Source organism: Callorhinus ursinus, unplaced genomic scaffold (genome assembly GCF_003265705.2).
Source record: "Callorhinus ursinus isolate GAN/ISIS: 27379988/994484 unplaced genomic scaffold, GSC_fseal_2.0 scaffold4, whole genome shotgun sequence".
Taxonomy (NCBI): domain Eukaryota; kingdom Metazoa; phylum Chordata; class Mammalia; order Carnivora; family Otariidae; genus Callorhinus; species Callorhinus ursinus.
The window spans coordinates 128,803,565-128,826,140 of NW_027397066.1; the positions used below are offsets into that span (position 1 = coordinate 128,803,565).

A 22,576-nucleotide genomic window follows, 5' to 3' on the forward strand; every position below is an offset into this window, starting at 1 on the left:
CATGTTAACATTTAATGGGCTTATTCTTGCTTTTAATAAATTAATAAATATTTAAAATTTTTGTTTCAATTTTTCATATAAGTATCTATAGATACAATTCACATACATAAAAGCACTTTGGAGTCCTCAGGAATTTATAAAGGGTGGAAAAGTGTCCTAAGACCAAACAGTTTGAGCACCACAGCTCCACACTCTTCTGCTCTAGGGCAGTAGCACCAGAAAAGCTGGTTTTGTGATGACAGCAGCAGCTTTGGAGTCTGACCCACCTCTGTTTGAGACCTGGCACAGAACAGTTTATCCCTTCCTGTTCTTCTGTGACACTGGACATACTGCCTACATTCTGGGAAAGCCATGAGAATTCCATGAGAGAATGCCTATTAAAGACCTAGCGCATAGTAAGCACTCGATTAGTGGCATTGAACCTGGCATTGTTTTGGTGTTACCCGCAGGTGATGGACTTTTACTGCCAGTCTTGCGAGACCGCCATGTGTCGGGAGTGCACTGAGGGGGAGCATGCGGAACATCCCACAGTCCCCCTCAAGGATGTGGTGGAGCAACACAAGGCCTCGCTCCAAGTCCAGCTGGACGCCGTCAACAAAAGGTGCACACACCTCCCCCAGACTCCCGACTGCTGTGTGTGAGGCTTGGCCTCCGGATCTCTTGCCTCAGTGGGATACTAGGTTCACACTACCTAAATAAATTCTCCTTTGATGGTGTGTCTGTAGTCATAAACTAGTGAGTGATAAGGGTCATCCCTTGCCCCTTGGTAAAATTCCAACCCCCTTATGTTATGAGTGGTGGCATTTTTGTTTTAGGACCTTTGAATGATTAAATGAATAAAATACATTCAAGGAAAATGCTCTCGGGAGATCTCTGAAATTCGTGCCTGAAACCAGGCTCTCTGAGGAGCTATTCTTAGCTGCTCTTCTTGACATATACAGGACCATTGTGTTCACTGTCACTGGCTCATCTTTGTTTGAGCCCAGCAAAATGGTGCCGATCAGTGATTGCTCAATTTTCCTTATGTCTCCCTGTTTCCAGCCTTTCTCTTTGGCATAGAAATGAGGGGATAGAGTAGCTGCATGATACATGAGAAAGATCAAAGAAAGGAAATAAACAACCAGCAGAAAATAAATCGTCACCAATAGTTGTAGTGAGAAAAGTGTGGTTATTCTATAATAATTAAAGGAACTTGGAAGCTTGCAAAACGTTCCCAGGAAACTCAGAGTCTGGATAAGTTTTTCATATGATTAGGTGAAAAGATACAGCTATTTATTTAGAACAATGGTTCTCAATTGTGGGCAATAATACCCCCGGGAGACATTTGGCATTGCCTGGAGAGTTTGGTGTCACGATTGTGTGTGGGGGGGCTGCTGTTGGCATCTGGCAGAAGACAGGATGCTATTAAACATCCTACAACACACAGGACAGTCCCCTGCAACAAAGCAGCATGTGGCCTACAATATTATAGTGTCAAGTTCGAGAAGGCTTGCTTCAGAGTGAGGAGAAGCCATGGTGTTCAGAGAGCCTCAAGGCTTTGTACCATCAATTATTAAAATTAGATGATTGATTAGATGAAGTAGACGTGGACCCTCAAAATCTCTTCTCTCAAAGGCAGTAATTATGTCATGTCTTATTCATTCTGTTCTTCGGTTATTACTTTTTTGAAGATGATGAAAGGCAAAGAAAATGTTTTTTGACAAAACATAGTGTTTAGACAGATGTTTCACTATTTCTGGGTTGATGTTAAATAATGATCTTTAACGACTGTCCTCCAGGCTCCCAGAAATAGATTCTGCCCTTCAGTTCATCTCAGAAATCATTCATCAGTTAACCAACCAGAAGGCCAGCATTGTGGATGACATCCATTCTACCTTTGATGAGCTCCAGAAGACTCTAAATGTGCGCAAAAGCGTGCTGCTTATGGAACTGGAAGTCAACTATGGCCTCAAACATAAAGTAAGATTCTAGCCATTCTCATAAATACCCTGTAAGAGACATGGTATCCTGGGCACTTCACTGCACTAGCTTACTGTGTTCTAATACCACAAAGGGGACTCAGATGGGTCCTTAAGTGTCACTGTTGCGTAGTAATTAGTTTTCTAACACTTTATTTTAGAGAGAGAGAGAGAGAGAACAAGCCGAACAGGGTGGGGAGGGGGAGAGGGAGAGGGAGAAGCAGGCTCTGTGCTGAGCAGGGACCCCAATGCAGGACTCAATCCCAGGACCCCAGGATCATGACCTGAGCTGAAGGCCAATGCTTAACCGACTGAGCCACCCAGGCGCCCCAACAGTAATTTTCATTTAATGGCCCATCCAGCTGTTTTTTTTTTTTCCTTCCTCTTTTCAGCAAAGTTCTATAATTCTGTAACCATAAGGACCAATTAATAATTTGACATAAGACAAGATTGAATATAAAGTAATGTTTTCAGGATTTAGGGTTAAGCTGGATTATTTTCCTTCCTTAATTATAATGTCTAATAGTCTCTTAATTGCTCTCTCATCCACACCAACCTGTTAGTCAACTTCAAAGAGAACCCTGACTGCAGCCTTTAACATGTCCAATCACAAAACCAGGGATCAAAAGCTTCTGCTATTTGGGTGTGGAGAGTTTTCATTTGTCTGGTTTCTGTGCCTTTAGTTGGCAACAGGGGAATTTGGGACGTTATGGAGAGATACTGAATAATGAGTGTTTCAGATGCCGGGCATAGCATTTTGTTTTCCAGGCTCTTGGTGGTGACGTTTCTGCTCGCCCCATCAAAAACACCTGACCCAAGAAAAATGCGTGTGGGACAGTGTGGGAGAGGCGGAAGGGAAAGAGGAGGTACCGGGAGTGCAATTCAGAAGCATGCCTTAGAAGCGGGTTCGCTGGGCCGAATTAAATACCACCTGCAGAGAGCCAACAGTGTGGGCAGGTGCAGGACCCGGTTGTGGCTCGCGGAGGGCAGTGCCCCCGCGCGCCGGTGCGCAACGTCCAATGGGCTGGGCTCGTGCGCCGCAGCAAGTGCTCACCCGACCTCCCCCCCCCCCCGCCCCGCGCAGGTCCTTCAGTCGCAGCTGGATACTCTGCTCGAGGGGCAGGAGAGTATAAAGAGCTGCAGCAACTTCACGGCGCAGGCCCTCAACCATGGCACGGAGACGGAGGTGCTGCTGGTGAAGAAGCAGATGAGCGAGAAGCTGAACGAACTGGCCGACCAGGATTTCCCGCTGCACCCGCGTGAAAACGATCAGCTGGATTTTATCGTGGAGACCGAAGGGCTCAAGAAGTCCATCCACAACCTCGGGACGATTTTAACCACCAACGCCGTCGCCTCCGAGACGGTGGCCACTGGCGAGGGGCTGCGGCAGACCATCATCGGGCAGCCCATGTCCGTTACCATAACGACCAAGGACAAAGACGGCGAGCTGTGCAAGACGGGCAACGCCTACATCACCGCCGAGCTGAGCACGCCCGACGGCAGCGTGGCGGATGGAGAAATCCTCGACAACAAAAACGGCACCTATGAGTTTTTGTACACTGTCCAGAAGGAAGGGGACTTTACCCTCTCTCTGCGACTCTATGACCAGCACATCCGAGGCAGCCCGTTCAAGCTGAAAGTGATCCGGTCGGCCGACGTGTCTCCCACCACCGAGGGCGTGAAGAGGCGCGTGAAATCCCCTGGAAGCGGCCATGTAAAGCAGAAAGCGGTGAAGAGACCCGCCAGCATGTACAGCACTGGGAAACGAAAAGAGAATCCCATCGAAGACGATTTGATCTTTCGAGTGGGTAAGGAGAAAGCGCCGCCGCGCCGGATTGTCTGAGCGTTGCTTTGGTTAAGGGGCAACGGGGAAAGGGTTGTTGCAAATGGGAACCTCGCGGGTCGGGACTTGTACCCTGAAGGTGCTGGGAGACACTGGTGTGTTTTATTAGGTAAGTTTATGCAGTCTCTTCCGGAGATTTTAGGATTTATTTCCCCCTTTTCCGCCCGCCTTCTCCCTCCCTCCTCATCCTTCTTCCTCTTCCTCCCGCTTCCACTCCCTCCCTTCCCCTTCTCGCGTTAGCCTTTCTCCCTCTGTCCTCCTCCTTCCCCCCAAGTCCTCCCCACCCGTGCCCCCTTCCCCTCCCCAGTTCTCCAGTTTACCCCTCTCTGCCCTCCTCTCCTTCGCCCCAGCCCTCCCCCCTCCTTCCCTCCCCCTTCTCCTCCTGCTCTGCCCTTTCCTCCTCTCCCCCCTCCTCCTTTGTAACGCAAGTGCTGCATATTCACTATAGAAAATTAGAAACCGAAAATAAGCAAAAAGAGACATAGAAAAAAATCACAGCACTCACAATCCGGAAATTTTAAGGACAGGTCGGCCATCTCACCGCCCCCCACCGCCCCACCTCCCGCCATGGGAATGTCTTTAAGAGTAACTCAAGGCAAAGCGATCGTTGTATCAGATCACTCCATTGTTTCTCTGAAATCTGTCAGCGCCAGCTGCACTGTGGGCTGAGGGGCTGATGCCTCCCTGTCATTGCTTCTGCACGGCGAGGGCTGGAGCTGGGGGACACCGAGCAGTGCAAGTCGTGGTCACTTCCAGGTGTGTGTAGCTGGAGAGCAGCCCCAAAGAGGGGAGGGTGGGTGGAAATCCGGAGAATGGAATGGGGTTGGGGTGGAAACAAGACGCGGAGCCAAATAGATGGGAGAATGCAAGTCTCAAATTCCCTTGTCTGCTTTATTACCTCTGATTCTTTTTTCTGATTTTTTAAACTGTTTATTCTCTCAGTAGAAAGCAAACTAAATGTAAATATCAAAGGACTTTGTCATTCTTAAGAAAAAAGCCTGCATTTTAGTTAATGTTTCCAAAAGTAGCTTTAGCTTGCTTATCTTTCTGCCTCTTCTTAAGTCCTGTGTTGCAGCATCTCTGAAAGGGCACTGCACGGAGTCTGGGGTTCAAATAGATTGGGGAGACTTTAGCCTCAGTGAAGGAAACGGACTTTTTTTTTTTAAGATTTTTTATTTATTTATCTGACAAAGAGAGACACAGCGAGAGAGGGAACACAAGCAGGGGGAGGGGGAGAGGGAGAAGCAGGCTTCCCGCGGAGCAGGGAGCCCCATGCTGGGCCCGATCCCAGGACCCTGGGATCATGATCTGAGCTGAAGGCAGACGCTTAAACGGCTGAGCCACCCAGGCGCCCGACTTTTTTTTTTTTTTTTTTTTTTAAATCCCAGAACCTTTAGAATCTGCCAGTGTGCACTGTAAGTCTCCAAGGCAGGAGAGGGATAACAGGCAGCACTTCCACAAAGCCTTCCTGAGCCGAGAACTTTTTCCATGGCACATCTTGGGAGAGTAAGGCTCCTTGGAACCTTCTTGGGCAGCAGCTGCACTGTTAATACTTCAGGCTGCATCTTGTAAAGGCCACGATAGGATATGTAACTTTTCCGTTCACAGCCCGGAGGCCCTCCTGCATTCACTGGCCAAATGTGCCGCGTTTGTGCAGAAGCTGTAGATGTGCCTGCCAAAGCAGAATGGAGGAGCTGGGCGGGGGCAGGAGTGGGAACCTCCCAGGTCTGCTGCTCCGGTTCTGCCACTTAACTTGAACTTCAGGCAGGTCTCTTAGCTTTTCTGAGCTCCAGTTTCCATGCCTATAAAATGAGAATACAAAAATATCTGCCTCTCAGAGCTGTCGTGAGTCTCAAGCTTAATGGCTGGTGTGTTGGAGGAGCTAAATAAAGAACTGTTGGTTTTGCACATGCAATGAGGGTCCTTAGATTTTCCCTACTACCTTTTCTTCTAAAAATTTTTTACCTTCCTGCTCCCCACTGATCTCCTCCTGCATAGAGAACAAGCTCAGTGGGTCTCCTGCTCAACCCTTTCCCTCCACCTGCTCCCCCACCTCCTGCCCCAGCCAAGTAATCCCAGTCTACTTCCAGGCAGTGTGCCAAGTGGAGAAAGGCAAAGATCTGGGTCTGAATTCTGATTCTCCTTAACAGCTGGGCAACTAGCTTACCTTTTCTGAACCCAGTGCTCAATTACTGGTAGCTGTTATTTTCCTATTGTTATTGATTTTAATCTCCACTATCACCACCTGTGATTCTCACCTGACATATCTCTTAGGGTGTTTTCCGCCCCCAGTAGTGATTTTGAATCCCTAGCTCCCACCAGAGAAGGGGGTGTACTCTTCTTCCCTCCTACCCTTTGAGAATTCACTGGTGATTTGCTGGCACTGGTGGAAAGGTGTTTAAATGTTTAAACGTCTATAAAGAGCTTAGAAGAGTGCCTGGCATATGACACTGTGTCTGAGTTTATTCATGAAGTAAAGATGCTGTCTTAATCTGCTAGGGCTGCCGTAACAAAATACCATAGACTGGATGGCTTAAACAAAGGACATTTATTTTCTCACAATTCTGGAGGCTGAAAAGTCCAAGATCAAGGTGGTGCTAGATTTGGTTTCCTATGAGGCCTCTCTCCTGGTCTTCTAGATGGTGGTCTTCTTGCTGCTTTGTCCTTATATGGTTGTCCCTCTGTGCATGCATAACCCCTGGTGTTTTTTTCTCTTCTTGTAAGAAGAGATTAGGGCCTCACCCTAATGGCCTTATTTTAACTTAATCACTTCTTCTAAGACCTTCTCTCCAAATGCAGTTAGGTACATTCTGAGGTGCTGGAGGTTGGGACTTCAACATATGAATTTTGGGGGTTCAGCCCATAACAGATGCTAAGCACCTCAGATACGTAGGGCCAGAAAGGAAGGCAGGTCGTTCAGGCCTATTTCTCTTTAACTTTATGTTTTAACCCAGAGCTAGCCAAAAGACACCACTCGCTATGCAATAATTTGGCTCAGAAAGCATTTCTAGAGCACCTAGTACCTGCGAGGCACTGGGCCAGGTGATGGGAATGTAGAGATAAAAGAAATGAGATAGCCTCCCTCAAGGAGGTTACAGTTTGGGTGACAGATGGATAACCGCCTGACTTTAATGGGGTGACTAAATGGGGTGTCTGTCCATCAGATGCGCAGGTGCTGAAAGAATTCACCTGAGGCAGAACCAAGGAGATCAAAGTTTATTGAATACACCGCGAGGGAGTGGTGGGCGGGACAGCGGAGGAGGGACTGAGGCAGTGGGTGAGGGGGTTGTTTTTAAAGAGGAAATCTGAGGAGGTATGGGGATGTAGGAACTCTTCCCATTTAGGCAACGGTGCCGAGTTGGAAGTCGCCCATTGGTTAGTTAGGGCCTATGGCTCTTTTGAGGTGGGGCGTCTGAGGGGGCCTGTCTGTAGTCAGCCAGGTGCTCACTGTGGCCCTTTCTGCCTTCCGTCACTCAAATCTGTTTGCCTCAAAGCGGCCTCTTCGTTTAATACCATGGGTTAGGGGATGGGAAGCTGTAGAAATGAGAAAGAATTTAAAGCAGGACATGAACAATGAGGAGGACTTATCTGGGTTGACAGGTGCAAGCAGCATTCCAGGTCGAAGGACCGATGCAAGGCAGAAAGGCCAGGTAAAGAGGAGTGAACATGAGTGAGGTTTGCGAGCAACACATCCTGTGAGAAGATGCAGGGAGCGAAGGTCAGATGAATGGAAGGTGGGGAAGGCTCTGGCTGGAGGTGAGCGTGTACAAATCAGTGTCGGAGCCCACTGCTCCCTGAACGCCCTCTGGGCTTCCACACCAGGCACCTGATCTCTGGATTCCCCAGTTTTATCTTTCCCCCAAGTTCCACCTTCTCCTTTGGAGTCCACTGTGATTATTACTATTTATGCATGGGCCTTATTTCCCAATAAGATTACAAATTGCTTGAGGTCAAAGATGATGTCCTTAATCATTTATAGTCCCCAACAGTACCCCAAAGAATACTTGGCATAAGTACTTTGTTCATTTGAGTAGGATCCAGTTGTGACCTACTGCATGATTTAACTTCCCTCTCACCACTGTCAGGCCCCAGTGTTGAGGTCCAAGGACACACAGACCAGGCAACAGGAACTAAGCTCAAGGCCAGGGAGTCACATGTATTCCTGTGCCTGGAACTATGCTAGGCAATGTCAGGCAAGCAGTGCTGGCCTTCTAAGAACTTGTCTTCTCAAGGTCTATACTGTAGGCTATAGCAGGTAGAGTTTATATTAATAATTAGAAGAGTTCAACTTTTATTTTACAGTTATAACTTTATTTTTTATTTTTTACTTTTTAAGATTTTATTCATTTATTTGTCAGAGAGAGAGCGCACAAGCAGAGGGAGTGGCAGGCAGACAGAGAAACAGACTCCCTGCTGAGCAAGGAGCGCAACGCAGGACTCCATCCCAGGGCCCCGGGATCATGACCTGAACTGAAGGCAGATGCTTAACCGACTGAGCCACCCAGGCATCCCTATACCTTTGTTTTAGAACTTTAAGTTTCTCTGTACAATTCGGCTTTTAGATGCATAATAATAGAACATGCACAGTTTGGGGCACTTGGGTGGCTCAGTCGGTTAAGCATACAGCCTGTGACTCTTGACTTCGGCTGAGGTCAAGATCTCAGGGTCAAGGAATGGAGCCCTGCTTTGGGCTCCACACTCAGCTGGGAGTCTGCCTCTCTCCCTCTCCCTCTCCCTCTGCCCTTCCCTCCACTCATGCTCTCTCTTTTTCAAATAAATCTTTCAAAAATAAGATAAAATACGGCTTTAAAATGCTATTTAAAGAAGACATGCACAATTTGAGCAGTCCCTTTGTGCGTGTGTTGAAGCCTGCTGCATGTAATCCAAAATTCAATGAAATTCAGCTACACACCTGGCAGGGTAACCATGGTTCTGCTGTTCCCTCAACTGGTCTCATACATACTGAGCGTCTCAAGGCACTGAATTTGTGCTTAAAGATACGTAGTTTTCATAATACATGTATGAGGGTTCATTCAACAACCATAAATAACGTGTGGATTCTGTGTATTCATGAAAGTGAATCCTCACTTTCTGGGTGACATAAGGGATTTTCAGGGCTATATTTGACGCCCATTTTCACCTTCCTACCAATTATCCAGCCCCCAAGTTAGATGGAACTCTGCTGTTGAGCCTTTACTATGTGCCAGATACTTGGCTAGGTTATGGTATAAAGAAGGATGAGATTCTGACTCTGACTTAAAGGAGGTGACCATCCAAAGGAGACAGATGTGTACCAAGTGTACCTTCAGTTTGAATCAAGACACAGAAGTTGGGGTGGCGGGGAGTCATGGAACGTTCCCAGAGATAGCCTCTAAACCTAAGCTGGCCTTTTTTTTTTTAAGATTGTATTTATTTATTTGAGAGAGAGAGAGAATGAGAGATAGAGAGCACAAGAGGGAAGAGGGTCAGAGGGAGAAGCAGACTCCCTGCCGAGCAGGGAGCCCGATGTGGGACTCGATCCCGGGACTCCAGGATCATGACCTGAGCCGAAGGCAGTCGCTTCACCAGCTGAGCCACCCAGGCGCCCCCTAAGCTGGCTTTGAAAGAGTATCAGATGGAAGGGAAGAAAGGATGTTTTAGATGAAGGGAGAGCAGGTTCAAAGGCATGAAGGTGAAAAACTGAGTGGTCCCAGGAACCGTAAATGATGCCATCATCTTGGAGCGGCAAATGAAATAGAAGCGAGAAAAGGTTACGTTTCCTTGACAAGGAGCTTGGACTTTGTTCTCTGTGTTTCTCAGTCTCTGGGCAGGCCCAGGGATCTGCATTCTGTAAGCCTCAGCCATGCTTATGCTCACTGAAGTTTGAGACCCATAGCTGTGTGGGTGATGGGGAGGCCCTGAACCGTGTGATGTAGTGTGGTGGCTTACTAAGTAAGCTGTTCATTTCCAGAGAGCCTGGAGGCACTCTAGGGCATCTACTCTGAAGTCTCTCCCAGGAAGCAGTAGTCCGCATGAGCTAATACAAGGGCCAGGATTCAGAGTGTTGCAATGCAGTGGAGAGGAAATGGCAGATTTATAAATGCTCAGGAAGGAGAGGGCAGGGCTTCGTGACCAAACTGAATTCTCGGTGTTTGACGCGCGTGCTGTGGGGACGTGAGCCGGTAGAGTGAGTGGTGTGAGTGGCTAGGACTGTGCTCTCCGAAGCTGGACCGCCCTGGGCCCCGGCCCCAGCACTGCTACTTTCTCATCTGTGCGGTCCTGGCTAAGTTTCTTCTCTTCGTGCCTCAGTTTCCTCCATAAAATGGGCAGGAGAAGAACCTGCCTCCTAGGGGGTTGTGATGATTAAGCGAATTAATATCCTAAAGAGCTTAGAATAATGCCTGGTACTGAATGATGCCCAGTCCACTTTAGAGAGGCAAAGGAGGTAATACTAATTCACATTTTATTCATAGTTGTGCTATAGAAGTAAGAGTTAACCTAAGTAGTGGAGAACTGAAAAGACTGACTGCCTCATTTAAATCCCAGCCCACTATTTATTAGCTATATGATTAGGGGGGAATTATTTAACTTTCTGTGCCTCAGTTCCTTTATCTGTAAAATGGGGATGGTATTAACATGTACTTGACCTGGTGAGGATTAAAATAATATATGTAAGGTGTATTCAAAGAGTACAGGACATAGTAAGGACTTAGTAAATGTTGGCTGTTGTTACTATCCTTATCAACCCAGGTAAGGACAGTCAGGGGAAGGGGGGTATATTTCAGTTTTGATCAACCAGGCTGAAGTGTACCATAGGCAGTTTAGAGGGTAGGTTTGGAGCTCAGCAAAGAAGTCAGGGCTAGAGATCCATTTGGGAGTGACAAGTATAGAAAAGTTACTTTAAATCATGAGCTTCAGTGTGGTTCAGGTAGGAAAAGATGGGGAACGGAAGCAGAAGGAAGGACGAAGCATTCTCTGAGCCAGGCTTTGTGCAGTCCATTTCTATATGGCATCTGACTTAAAATTCTCGGTAGGGATAACACACTTCCGGTTCCTAATGCCCGCACAGCGCAGTATACCTACCACAACATAATACGTGGCACATGCCGACGTGCACACCACCTCCTAACTCTGTGCTCCATGACATAATGTTAGCAAGCTGGAAATCAGCTGTGAGGGGAGCATTTACACTACAGAAGCAGGCAAAGGCTACAAATCAGAGCTCCTCCCACAGCTCCTTCCCCTCAAGGGCCAAATTACCAGGACATATAATTATCCCTACCCCCGAAGGAATGGGGGCTCCCAGAGCTAGGGCAGGACCCGAGCCATCTGTGCTCTGATGTCCCTGCCTTTCTAATTGCACAATGATTCCTCTTCATCTTAAATGTCTTTTAACTACTGTGGTTTCCCAAAGTTGAGATATTTGCTACCTCCCACGCCTGAAAACTTAATTATATGCCCACTGTGAATGAGTTATTGTGTTAACTCTGATACTGTGCTGCAAAACCATCCTGAATGAGTTTAGGGAGGTAGCTTAGAGCATCTGTTGATGAAACACGGGTATTATTTTTCCCTGCACTGTTAGAGTTTGCTGACTAGAAGCCATGAGCTGGTTTTGTCAGCTACCAAAGAAAGTCCTTAAATAAAGGGGAAGCCAGAAGATGTGGGAGGGAGTGAAAGAATCACAGTTGAATTGTTTCAAATTATGTAATTCATACACCATACCTTAATGTGTCGGTGAGAAGAATTGAATGAAACACTCCTTTGTACTCTAGAGCAGTGTGCTTTCTTATAATGTAAAAGGGATGTATAAAATCACTTAGCAGAAGTTCAGAGGCTTTCTAGGAAGATAGGATATTTTATGCTTCTTTTCTCCTGCCTCACCTCTGCAAACCACCACCTTCCCACCCTAAAATCTCTGAGGAGAGGGATCATGCTAACGTGGCATCTTATAGTTCATCTTATATGGTTCTTATAGGAACCCTGGCACACCCCTTTGAGAATCTCATCCTCAGGAACTCTTCGTGCACTTCAATGGGGAAAGATGTCACTAATATTTCCTGAGTGCTAGGCACCGTGCGGGGTTATGGGGTGCAACAGCAAACAGGACAGATGTTGCCTCTGCCCTCGGAGAACTCACCGTTTAGTGAGAGATAGGTAAATAGTTAAAATGCCATGTGGTAAGGGATGGAGTTCCTAAGGGTTTTAGAGAGCAAGCGGGATCCATATGAGTCCAAAGGTAATTATCTTCACCTCAGAAACTTGGTATTTTAAAGTCTAATTAGAAAGAAGCTGGGCGCCTGGGGGGCTCAGTTGGTTAAGCGACTGACTCTTGGCTTCGGCTCACGTTATGATCTCAGGGTCCTGAGATCAAGCCCTGCGTAGGATTCCGCGCTCAGCAGGGAGTCTGCTTAAGATTCTCCCTTTCCCCCTGACCCTCCCCACCCCACTGGCTCTCTCTGTCTCTCTGTCACTCTCTCTCTAAAATAAATAAATCTTGAAAAAAAAAAGAAAGCAAGCAGGGGAGATGCCTGACTGGCTCAGGCAGTAAAGCATATAAGTCTTGAACTTGGGGTCATGAGTTCGAGCCCCATGTTGGGTGTAGAGATTCCCTAAAATTAGAAAAAGAAGGAATGTGTGTATTAGAAAAAATACTATGTAAGAGAGCAGGAGAACTGGGTTTTCTTTTCTCTGTCTTTACTACTTTTGTGATGTGTCTAGCTTCATTTTCTCATTTATGAAATGGAACAGTAATATTTATCCTGCTAACTCATGGGGTTGTTACAGGGAGAGCATGAGAGCATATATTATGAAAATGCTGTAAATATTACTGAACATTTCATTTTTCCATGATGTAATGTGGGGTATAATTTACTCAGTCATTAATAATTCATCCGGGCACTCACTCATTCGACAAACATTTGTTAAGCACCTACTTGTTTGAAGATTCTTTGTTAGACCCAGTTTTTTGCTTGATTTCATCCTCTTGCATTATCCCATTCAAAGTATCTGGATTTGCTTAGCGTTAATTCTCCTATTAAGTTGGGGGGGGGATCTGCAGTTCTTGATCCCCTATTTCAGCGCAGGGGCTTACCTTTCTGTGATCTTCCTGGGGGCATGGGTGGAGGCGGCCAGGAGGAGCGTGGATGAGAAGCCATTGGCTTAAATATTCATTTTATGCTTCATCGGCTAGTTTCACATCTGGGGAAAACCGGTTTAATTATCTTCTGGAATTGTTGCCAAATTGTTTATAATTACTTTTAAGACTGGTGTTACTCATTTTACTATCCAAAACATAACCACCAAATGAAATCTTGTACATCAAAGTAGTCAGGAAAAGATTTTATAAGTACTATGTATGTTTGTGTTACATTTATATTCACTACAAAAGAACTAGTTTTCATTATATAGTAGAATACTTTGGAGGGGAGACTTTTCTGTAGTCTAAATAGAATATACTAAAAATCTTGAAGAATAAAGCATGATCCCAAATTATTTCTAACTTCTGGAATTTATTTTATTTTGGTCCCAAGATACTTTATAAACACCTGGATTGTGGGCATTTCAGCATAATCATAATATGCTATAGATCCGTGTTATTACTCACCATCAAGATTTTTGTAGTTTAACTGCTAGTGAAGATAGCATTAGCTATCCCTCAGGAATATGCTGGTAGTTTCGTTTGATCTTCAGAAATAACGCTGTGATCCTGCTATGCTTAAAAACTGAAATAGATTTTAAAAAAATGATGACCAATAATTTCTGACAAGTTGAAAGATACTCTTTAGAATCAGAAGGTATTATCTGTTATGCCAACCCAGCTATTTGAATACTAAGCCATGTGGCTTAAAGAAAAAGATTTTTAAAAACAAATATAAAATTAAAACAGCAGTGGCTGCTCCATCTAGCTGTTTCAAAAATGTATAGTCAAGGGGTGTCTGGGTGGCTCAGTTGGTTAAGTGTCTGCCTTTGGCTCAGGTCATGATCTCAGGGTCCTGGGATGGAGTCCCCACGTTGGGCTCGCTGCTTTTCCCTCTCCCTCTGCCCCTTGCCTCTGCTCGTGCTTTCTCTCTCTCTCTCAAATAATTAAATAAAATCTTTATATATACATATATATATATGCACACACGCACACAAACTGGATAAACTGGACTGTTCTTCCAACCCTGTGATTTTATTTATATGTGGGGCAACAGACTCAAGCTCTAGTTAACTTGAGACTGAGAATAAGAGCTGGGCCAACAAATGGCTCTGGAGCTTAGTAGAGGCTGTAGAATCTCTTTCCAACAGTGTGGTCTTTGGCAAAAAAGTTCCATTGCTCTCGTGACCCAGTATTGGTAGGCAATGAGCATCTCTGTTCATTTCACACTGGGCATAGTCTTCCTTCTCCTTGTTCCAAATGGTATTGACACGGAGCCCAGAGAAATGTCTTCCCAAGTTTCACCTACACTCAGAAATGTGTGTTCATTTCTGCAAAGAAAAAAGTGTTAGTATTTTTTGTTCATGTACGTTCTCTCCTTCAACATTTTCACAAGGAAAATTCAATCTTTTTGACTAAGGCACCCCTTAGCTTCTACTAAAGCTCTATTCTCCCCATAATTTTTCCTTTCCTTTCAAACATCAACCTGCTGCCTGCAGAGCCTTCTCTGAGTAGAACAGGCTTTGTCTTGAGCAGGCTGGACAAACCGTTAGATAAAAGAGGGCAGCAGACTGGTTTCTGGCCCTGCCTGGACAGCACCAGGGTCCATCTACCCTGTTCAGGTCTTTCTTACTCCGCTCCCCATTTTCAGTGTTTCTTTCCCCTCCCTGTGTGTCCTCCAAGCCAGGGGTGCACTTCCAATTTTATATAAAGAAGGACCTAGAAGAAGAAGAAGATAGCAGGAGGGGAAGAATGAAGGGGAGTAAGTCGGAGGGGGAGACGAACCATGAGAGACGATGGACTCTGAAAAACAAACTGAGGGCTCTAGAGGGGAGGAGGGTGGGGGGATGGGTCAGCCTGGTGATGGGTATTAAAGAGGGCACGTGCTGCATGGAGCACTGGGTGTTATACGCAAACAATGAATCACGGAACACTACATCAAAAACTAATGATGTAATGTATGGTGATTAACATAACAATAAAAAATTTAATGGGAAAAAATAAAAGAAGGACCTAGAACAGCCTGGGGTTTCTTTATAGAGCCACTTCTTTTGTTTATGTTCCAGTCTCATTTGCAGCACTTGCTTTGTTATTATGTTTCTTTACTTGGTCCTTAGTTCCTCCTCTGGCTCATAACTTCCATGTTTTTATCAAATGTTCCTGAAAAATTAAGTTTTACTCTTGAGAAACTCTGGCCTTGCCCCCACTACCTTTTAAAAAGTTTGTATACGGGACGCCTGGGTGGCTCAGTCAGTTTAAACATCTGCCTTCGGCTCAGGTCATGATCCCGGGGTCCTGGGATGAGTCCGGCATCGGGCTCCCTGCTCAGCGGGGAGCCTGCTTCTCCCTCTGCCTGCCACTCCCCCTGCTTGTGCATGCGCTCTCTCTCTTTCTTGGACAAATAAATAAAACCTTTTTAAAAAATTATGTATAAACTGAGCATTTTATTTTTTTAAAGATTTTATTTATCTTTGTGAGAGAGAGAGCACAAACGGGGAAGAGAGGCAGAGGCAGAGGGAGAAGCGGACTCCCCACTGAGCAGGGAGCCCGATGCAGGGCTCGATCCCAGGACCCTGGGATCATGACCTGAGCTGAAGGCAGATGCTTAACCGACTCAGCCACCCAGGCGCCCCTAAACTGAGCATTTTAGAAGAATAGTTTCTTTTCCTGGTCCTTCAGTTTTTGCTGTACCTGTTAACCAGCCGCTATTCAGACATCAGCAGGAATGCCCCAAAGCTAATACCATGTTGGCACATACCTCCATCAAGAGTTAAACACCCCTTCCCCCTGCCACCAACAGATACAACACGTCATTTTAAGAGAGCATTAGCTGGTATCATAAACATGCTTACTGTAGGGATTCTATGCAGATCAAGTATAAAAGATCATCTCTTCTGATATATTTGAAATAAAATAGAACCCTTTCTTCCACAAGGTGGAAGATGTTCTTTTGAGAATCTGGATCTCAAATTTTTCTTTTGTGTTAATAAGAGTAGATGAGATATAGAGGTGGTGAGTTGGAGTCCAGGATGTCAGTAAAGCAACTAACTGCTATGTGGGTTGGGTTGAAGCCAGTAACCAAAGGGTTAACGGGACTAATCCAAGCTAGAGACTTGCATAGCTGCAACTTTTTACCCAGACCTTGTTTGTTTGCCTTTAATTTTCCTTGCCTCTCCTCCTTCCGGGAGGCAGATTTGACGCTTGTCCTCCCGTGCCCTCCTGGGGCTGCCTCTAGAATAAGCCCTTTGCTGGCAGCATACTCCATGTCTCGAAGTCACTGTCTAAGCTCTGCATTAGGCAGATGAACTTGGGTTGGGTTACATGGTGAGAACCAGGTGGTCCGAGTAAGATGTTTCTGCCCAGTGGTTCTGCTGTTACGTTTATTCCAAGTTGAACTCCATTGCCAGTTTCACTTCCTAAACCCACAAATCAGTTTCAGAAGAGTCTGACCTTTTGTGAGCAGTGTAAGCCCGCGTCTGACACTGGCCACCATCAGTGTGCCATCGTCTGGGGCGCCTACAGCACCGCATTCACGTCTGGGGCGCCTACAGCACCGCATTCACGTCTAAAACCAAAAGATCAGCTTGCCCTTTGGAGTAGGATTAAAAAAATGAAAGGAGAGGATGAAATGAAATGATAAAAGTGCCAAAAAAACTGAGACATAGCTTTCTCTTTCTAATTGTGAAAATTTAAACCTCCTTCCTGGTCATTTCTGAGCCCAGTTCAGTCTGTTTCCATCCCTTAATATTTACGTGGTCCTGTTGAAATAAGTTACAAACACTTGTTCTGAAGCAAAAGAAGACATCTGTGAACCCATAGACGCCTTGGCTTTTTTTTTTTCCCTCCTGCCTCATCTCTCATTAAAAAGCCTAGTATGGATGAGAATATTATTGGATTAATTAATTTTCCTTTGCCTTTTGTATTTATCTAATCCAGAAGGTGCTCTGTCAGGATATCTTCTATGTTTTCAAGAAGAATATACCATGTATGAGATAGTGAGTCTTTGAAAATAATGCATAAGTAAATCAGTACATGAAAATCAGCCTGCTCGTTTTATAACATCTGAGGCCCTGTGGTTTGTTAAATGTACTGAAAGCTTCTTCTTAGAAGCTCCTTCAAGTCAGGTTTCTTCCAAGAGCTGCTGAGGGAGAGGGTGGGATTTCAGCAAACTGAAATAAGGCCCTCTCCTGTTGTATATCCTCGATTGTAGTATTAGGGTTTTTATTGTTTCTTTGTGAAATCTAAACATATTTTAATATGATTATTAATATAATAATAAAATAATATGCAGTTACAGCTTAAGACAAGATTGTATTTGCCAAAAAAAGTGATTTTTACAAAAACTTCATTGGTCTGGAAGAGAAATTTAGGAGCCTATGGATTAGGTCATGGTGGGAAAGGTTCTCTTTTTTTTTAAGTATAATTTAAAAAAACATTCTCAGGTTACCTGTGGAAGCCTGACTAATTCTCTTGAAGAGACTGAGAGATCTAATTCTCTATTGCTTAATTGCTGTGGTTTTATAATTTGTTTCTAGGGACCAAAGGAAGAAATAAAGGAGAATTTACAAATCTTCAAGGGGTAGCTGCGTCTACAAGTGGAAAGATATTAATTGCAGATAGCAACAACCAGTGTGTACAGGTATCGCCCCTATTTATATACCTTTATATGCATATTTTCCTACTTAAGACTTAAGATCCATGGTACGAGGACAGAAAGGGAAGCTTACAGTGTGTATAGGCTTTTCTTCAAATGGGGTTTGCATGTTCTGACTTGTAGTACATATGACGCATGTTCTTGACTGTTTCTTCCTCCCTGATTTCTGTGCTGGTTCGCATTCCAAGGAATGTCATTTGTTTTGCAGATATTTTCCAATGATGGCCAGTTCAAAAGTCGGTTTGGCATACGAGGGCGCTCTCCCGGGCAGCTGCAGCGACCCACCGGAGTGGCTGTGCATCCCAGTGGGGACATAATCATTGCAGACTATGATAATAAATGGGTTAGCATTTTCTCTTCTGATGGCAAGTTTAAGGTAAGATTAAGCTACCAATGGGCTGCTAAATAGTGGAGAGAAGAAGTAGGAAATATAAGATGAACTTCGACAAGTTTTCATATACAAAGACAGGCTGACGTTGTTACCTCTGACTTTTATGGAGAGGAACAGTGGTACTGTCACAGATCTTATATAGAGGAAAGAGCGGCTTCATTTTATAAAGCAGTTAGGTTGCTCCATCGCTTTCTTTTTACATATTATCAGATTTACCTAAATTCAATGAAGAACAACCATTAGAAAAGGGTATTGAAGAGGCAATTGATACCGCCCAAATTAACCTACGGATTGTCACGCATGAAGTACCTTCTACTTTCTCCGGCCCTGTGATAGATGATGATATGGGAGAAACAGGATTGTAAGACACGGTTTCTATCTCTGAAAAACATACAAGCCCCTTGAGGAAAAATGACACTAGAATGACACAAAACAGTTTGTGTCAGCCTTGAATCAGTCATACGTTGTTCCGTGCAATCTGAAAACCTAGTGTTAAAATGTGTAAATAGGAACTGGGAGAACAAGAAAATGGCAACTGGCCGCACAGAGAAAAGGTGAGCTGAGTTGCCCTTTGGGGGATCCCATCATTTGACATATTTGATGTTGTCCCCAGCGCCCTCTGTTTCTTCAGCAAGTTGCTGACGAGTAGAGAGCCCTCTGGTGTTACCAGAAATCTCTCTTCTAAGGTGTCATCAAAGAATAGTATCGTGCAGCCCGTTTTCTGCATTTGTTCACAAGAAGGTTATGAGACACTTTGCCAAAGGTGTTTTCGAAGACCATACGCACTGTGCCTTCTGCATCGTCCTGTCCAGCCTGCCAGAGGCTTCTCTTTCAGGTGACAACATGAACTTTTACTCAGACAGATCAACCCTTGGAAATCCCAAGTCTGCCATTTACTAACTACGGATAAAAGTTCCTTGAGCCTCGGTAGTCTCCTATGTCAAATTTGGATTTAAAAAAATCCATTTTACAGGATTTGGGTAAGGATTACAGGAGATTTATTTCTGGGTTTTATATGTGCCTTGTATGAAATAGGCATCTCAGAAATGTTCTTTTCCACTGCTTCCAGTAACCCTGTCCAAAAAATGAAGTCTGTTTGATCACCTGTGATTTAGACTTCATGACACACCAGCACCTGGTCAGAGCTTCCTTTTCCAAATGTTCAGAGATGAGGCTCTTCATAATTTTTTTGGAATCCTGAAGATTACACCAAGTTCACTCAGTAGTTTCTTATTGGAGGAATTTATATTTTACTTTTTAAAGTATTTGGATCACTATAGTCACCACCTCATTTTTGTTAAAACAAGTTACTTCCATAAATATTAACCCTCAGATGGGAGCCTCTGTTTTGTGTGGGGCAGCATCTTCTCAATCTAGGAGAATAAAAAGTTGTTTTAAATTCCACCGTATTACACACAGCTCTTCAGTTGCCCTTGAGATTTTTTGTTCCACTAGAAATTTGATGACTCCATATGATGGCCATGTACACAGAAAGGTCTTTTGCCTTTCTAGATTTCTAGCTTCCTCCCCTTCTTTTGTGTTTTTGTAATTGTATTTTTAGTAAGACATACCCAAATACAACTTTAACATGAGCAGAAGGAAAACTTTTCAGTGACCTCTTGAAAATATCCACCTAATTTGGAGATAACCCATTTCCTCTTGTTACATACCCTAGCTAAAACATGACCTGTCTCTAACTTCGTAAACAAATGCTAAAATAAGTATAAAAGCAGGAGTTCTTTTTTATATCTAATATACTGAAGTATTTTATATCGAATGTATTAAAACATTTTGAAGCTGGGGTTTTATATCTAGGAGAGAAGGGCTTCCTGAATTATGCATTTTTCATTCAGTGGTTCAATATTCTGTATGTAATAGATGCTCTTCCTGGAAGATCCAGATCCTCATGGTTGGAATACTACTGGTAGTAATTGGAATAAACAAGAACACTCATGCCCTCTAGAGGACTGGGGTGATGGGTATGGTATAGTTTCAGCATACCCTTTTGTTTTCAGTAGGCATTGATCAGGAGGTAAAAGGATAGCAAGTAAAAATGTTTTAATACTGGAATGGGATCTCATCCAACTGACCATATGCATGACCATTTACTGAGAGATACTTATTTTCTTTTCAGTGGGATTCAGTAAAACTAAACATGTGCTCAGAAAGATAAACCTTTAACACACAGGTGGATTCTTTGTATTTGTTCCTAGTTAATTCTAGAGATATAACAGCTTATTCCCTTTTCTTTCTTTTACTCACCAAATTCTTACCCCTTATTTTCATTCCTCTCTGCTTCTGATTTTTTCCTTGCCATCTTTTCTGTTGACTTAAATCTTCCAGCCTGTCTAGGAACCTTTTGTGACCCCAGAATAGATACAGAGGCCCCAGGTCACCATATTCTAAAATATCTCATCTCTTCCTTCTTCAATTTAAGGATCTACTTGTTGAGTTAAATACTTTTATTTAAGTGTTCCAAAGCCAGGGTCTAAAATATCTCTGCTCACTATTCTGTTTAAGACAAGGGACACATCGTCAGGCCAAATGCAGTAACTCTTAATTTCACGTGGTAAAATCTAGTGCAGCTACACTGAGGGTGATGAAGGGAAAGTGGAAGGAAAAGAGGTTTGTGCTCAACATTCTGTTTTGTTTTTTTTTTTAAGACCTGTTCTAGCTCTTTCTACAAGATGGAATGGCAACAATCTTTATTTTCTTTTTTTGTTCTACATAATTATCATCTGCTTTATATTATATGGCTGAGTCATTCTACAGTACAACTAGTGTTCATAATGTTAGGTAGTAGTAATATTTTTGCTGTAATAATCAGAGGGTCCTCTCTTCTCTTTGATCTCTACTGACATATCTTCCATTATAACATGAAAGAAAGTATACAGTTTCTTTACAAGCCATTACGCTATAGCCTCTTTGACCTCTGGGCTAGATTACAAAGTCAGAATCAAATTTATACAACAGAAGATGAACCATGAGAGACGATGGACTCTGAAAAACAAACTGAGGGTTCTAGAGGGAGGGGGCTGGGGGAATGGGTTAGCCTGGTGATGGGTATTAAAGAGGGCACGTTCTGCATGGAGCACTGGGTGTTATGCACAAACAATGAATCATGGAACAGTACATCAAAAACTAATGATATAATGTATGGTGATTAACATAACAATAAAAAATTTAAAGGAAAAAATTTATACAACAGACTCCCTTGCAAGAATCCCATTGTTTCCTTCCTAAGTAAATGTGTCTCTTTGTACTAAAGACATCAAATCTGAATATCATCTATCAAATTACAAGAATCAAAGATCACACAGGGTCTGAACCCCCACTATGAAAAAGTCCCTGTCCCTCTCTCCATACTCTTTCTGCACACATCTGCATGTCTCTGTTAGGAAAGATACTCCTGAGGGGCAGGTTATGACAGCAACTGAATGGATGGAGAGAAGGAGATGGTGTGCCATTTGCAGTGCTTGGTATGCTATCCTTCAGAATCTGCATGACCCAGGAGGTAAATACAATAGCTGACATTTTACAGATGAGAAACTGAGGTTCCAACTGGCAAAAGAGTAAATTTTGCTCTGAAATTTTGATCCTGGGATCGAATGAATTGTAGTATCATAAAAGGAACTAGGAAATCGGGAGATGCTAATTTGGGTTTTCTTTTTCTTTTTCTTTTTTAAATGGTGGAAATGAAGAGATGAATTTGGTTTAACACTGGTTGAGTTTAAGGTAATAACTTGTAAAATTGGCCAGGACTAAAGATATGGATTTGAGACTCTTACACACACAGGTGAAAGTTGATGCCATTGCATAAATGAGATCTTACAAGTGTAGAGAATTGCACTGTCCAATTTGGTAGCCACTAGTCACAGTGGATACTGAGTTCTTGAAATGGGACTAGTCTGAATTGAGATGTGCTATGCATGTGAAATACACACTGGATTTTAAAGACTTAGGAAAAAATGTAAAATATTTCATCAATAATTTTAATATTAATTACATGCTGAAATAACTTTTAGATATGTTAAGTCAAATACAATATATGATTAACATAATTTTCCTTTTTTTCTTTGTTTTTTCGATGTTGGTTGCTAGAAAAATCTTAATTACATACATGGCTCATGTTATATTTCTATCAGGCAGCGCTAATATAGAGAGAGAAAATAAGAGGACTAAAACAGAACCTATGGAAACGTAAATTTTGGGGGATTAAAATTTTTAATTTAAAAAGTAGTACATCCAAACAGGTTTTTTAAATAACTCCACAGATGAGCATAAAATGAAAAGAGTTTTTCCTGCCACCAGTAATATCACTGGCTTCTTACTTTCTCTTCCAGGAACATGTATACAGATATAAACACATTTAATTCAGGTGGGCTCAGACTATACCCACTGTTCAGTACCTTGCTTTGTTTAATAATAGAGTAGAGAAGGCATTTATAAAAACACATAGAGAGCTACTCAACCCTCTGGGCCTCGGGGCCTGGGAGAGCACAGGCTCTTGCCTCCTCCCTCACTTAACCAGGCACTCAGCCTGGCAGCTCCCTCACCTTGGGGGCTCCTTCTCCTTCCTTGTCTATAGTGACCCATCGCATTAGGTTTTTGT

General features: G+C 43.7%; 1 protein-coding gene across 8 annotated transcripts in view; it reads left to right on the top strand.

Annotated features, from left to right (window-relative positions):
* TRIM2 (tripartite motif containing 2) overlaps positions 1–22,576 on the top strand; it is a 162,638-nt gene that overhangs the window by 126,230 nt on the left and 13,832 nt on the right. For all 8 annotated transcript variants that reach the window (XM_073892382.1, XM_025874336.2, XM_073892377.1 and 5 more), the window contains 5 exons: positions 450–601; positions 1,779–1,959; positions 3,043–3,766; positions 17,455–17,558; positions 17,782–17,949. In XM_073892382.1, coding sequence (XP_073748483.1) covers positions 450–601; positions 1,779–1,959; positions 3,043–3,766; positions 17,455–17,558; positions 17,782–17,949 — 1,329 coding nt within the window. The remainder of the gene's footprint in view (positions 1–449; positions 602–1,778; positions 1,960–3,042; positions 3,767–17,454; positions 17,559–17,781; positions 17,950–22,576) is intronic.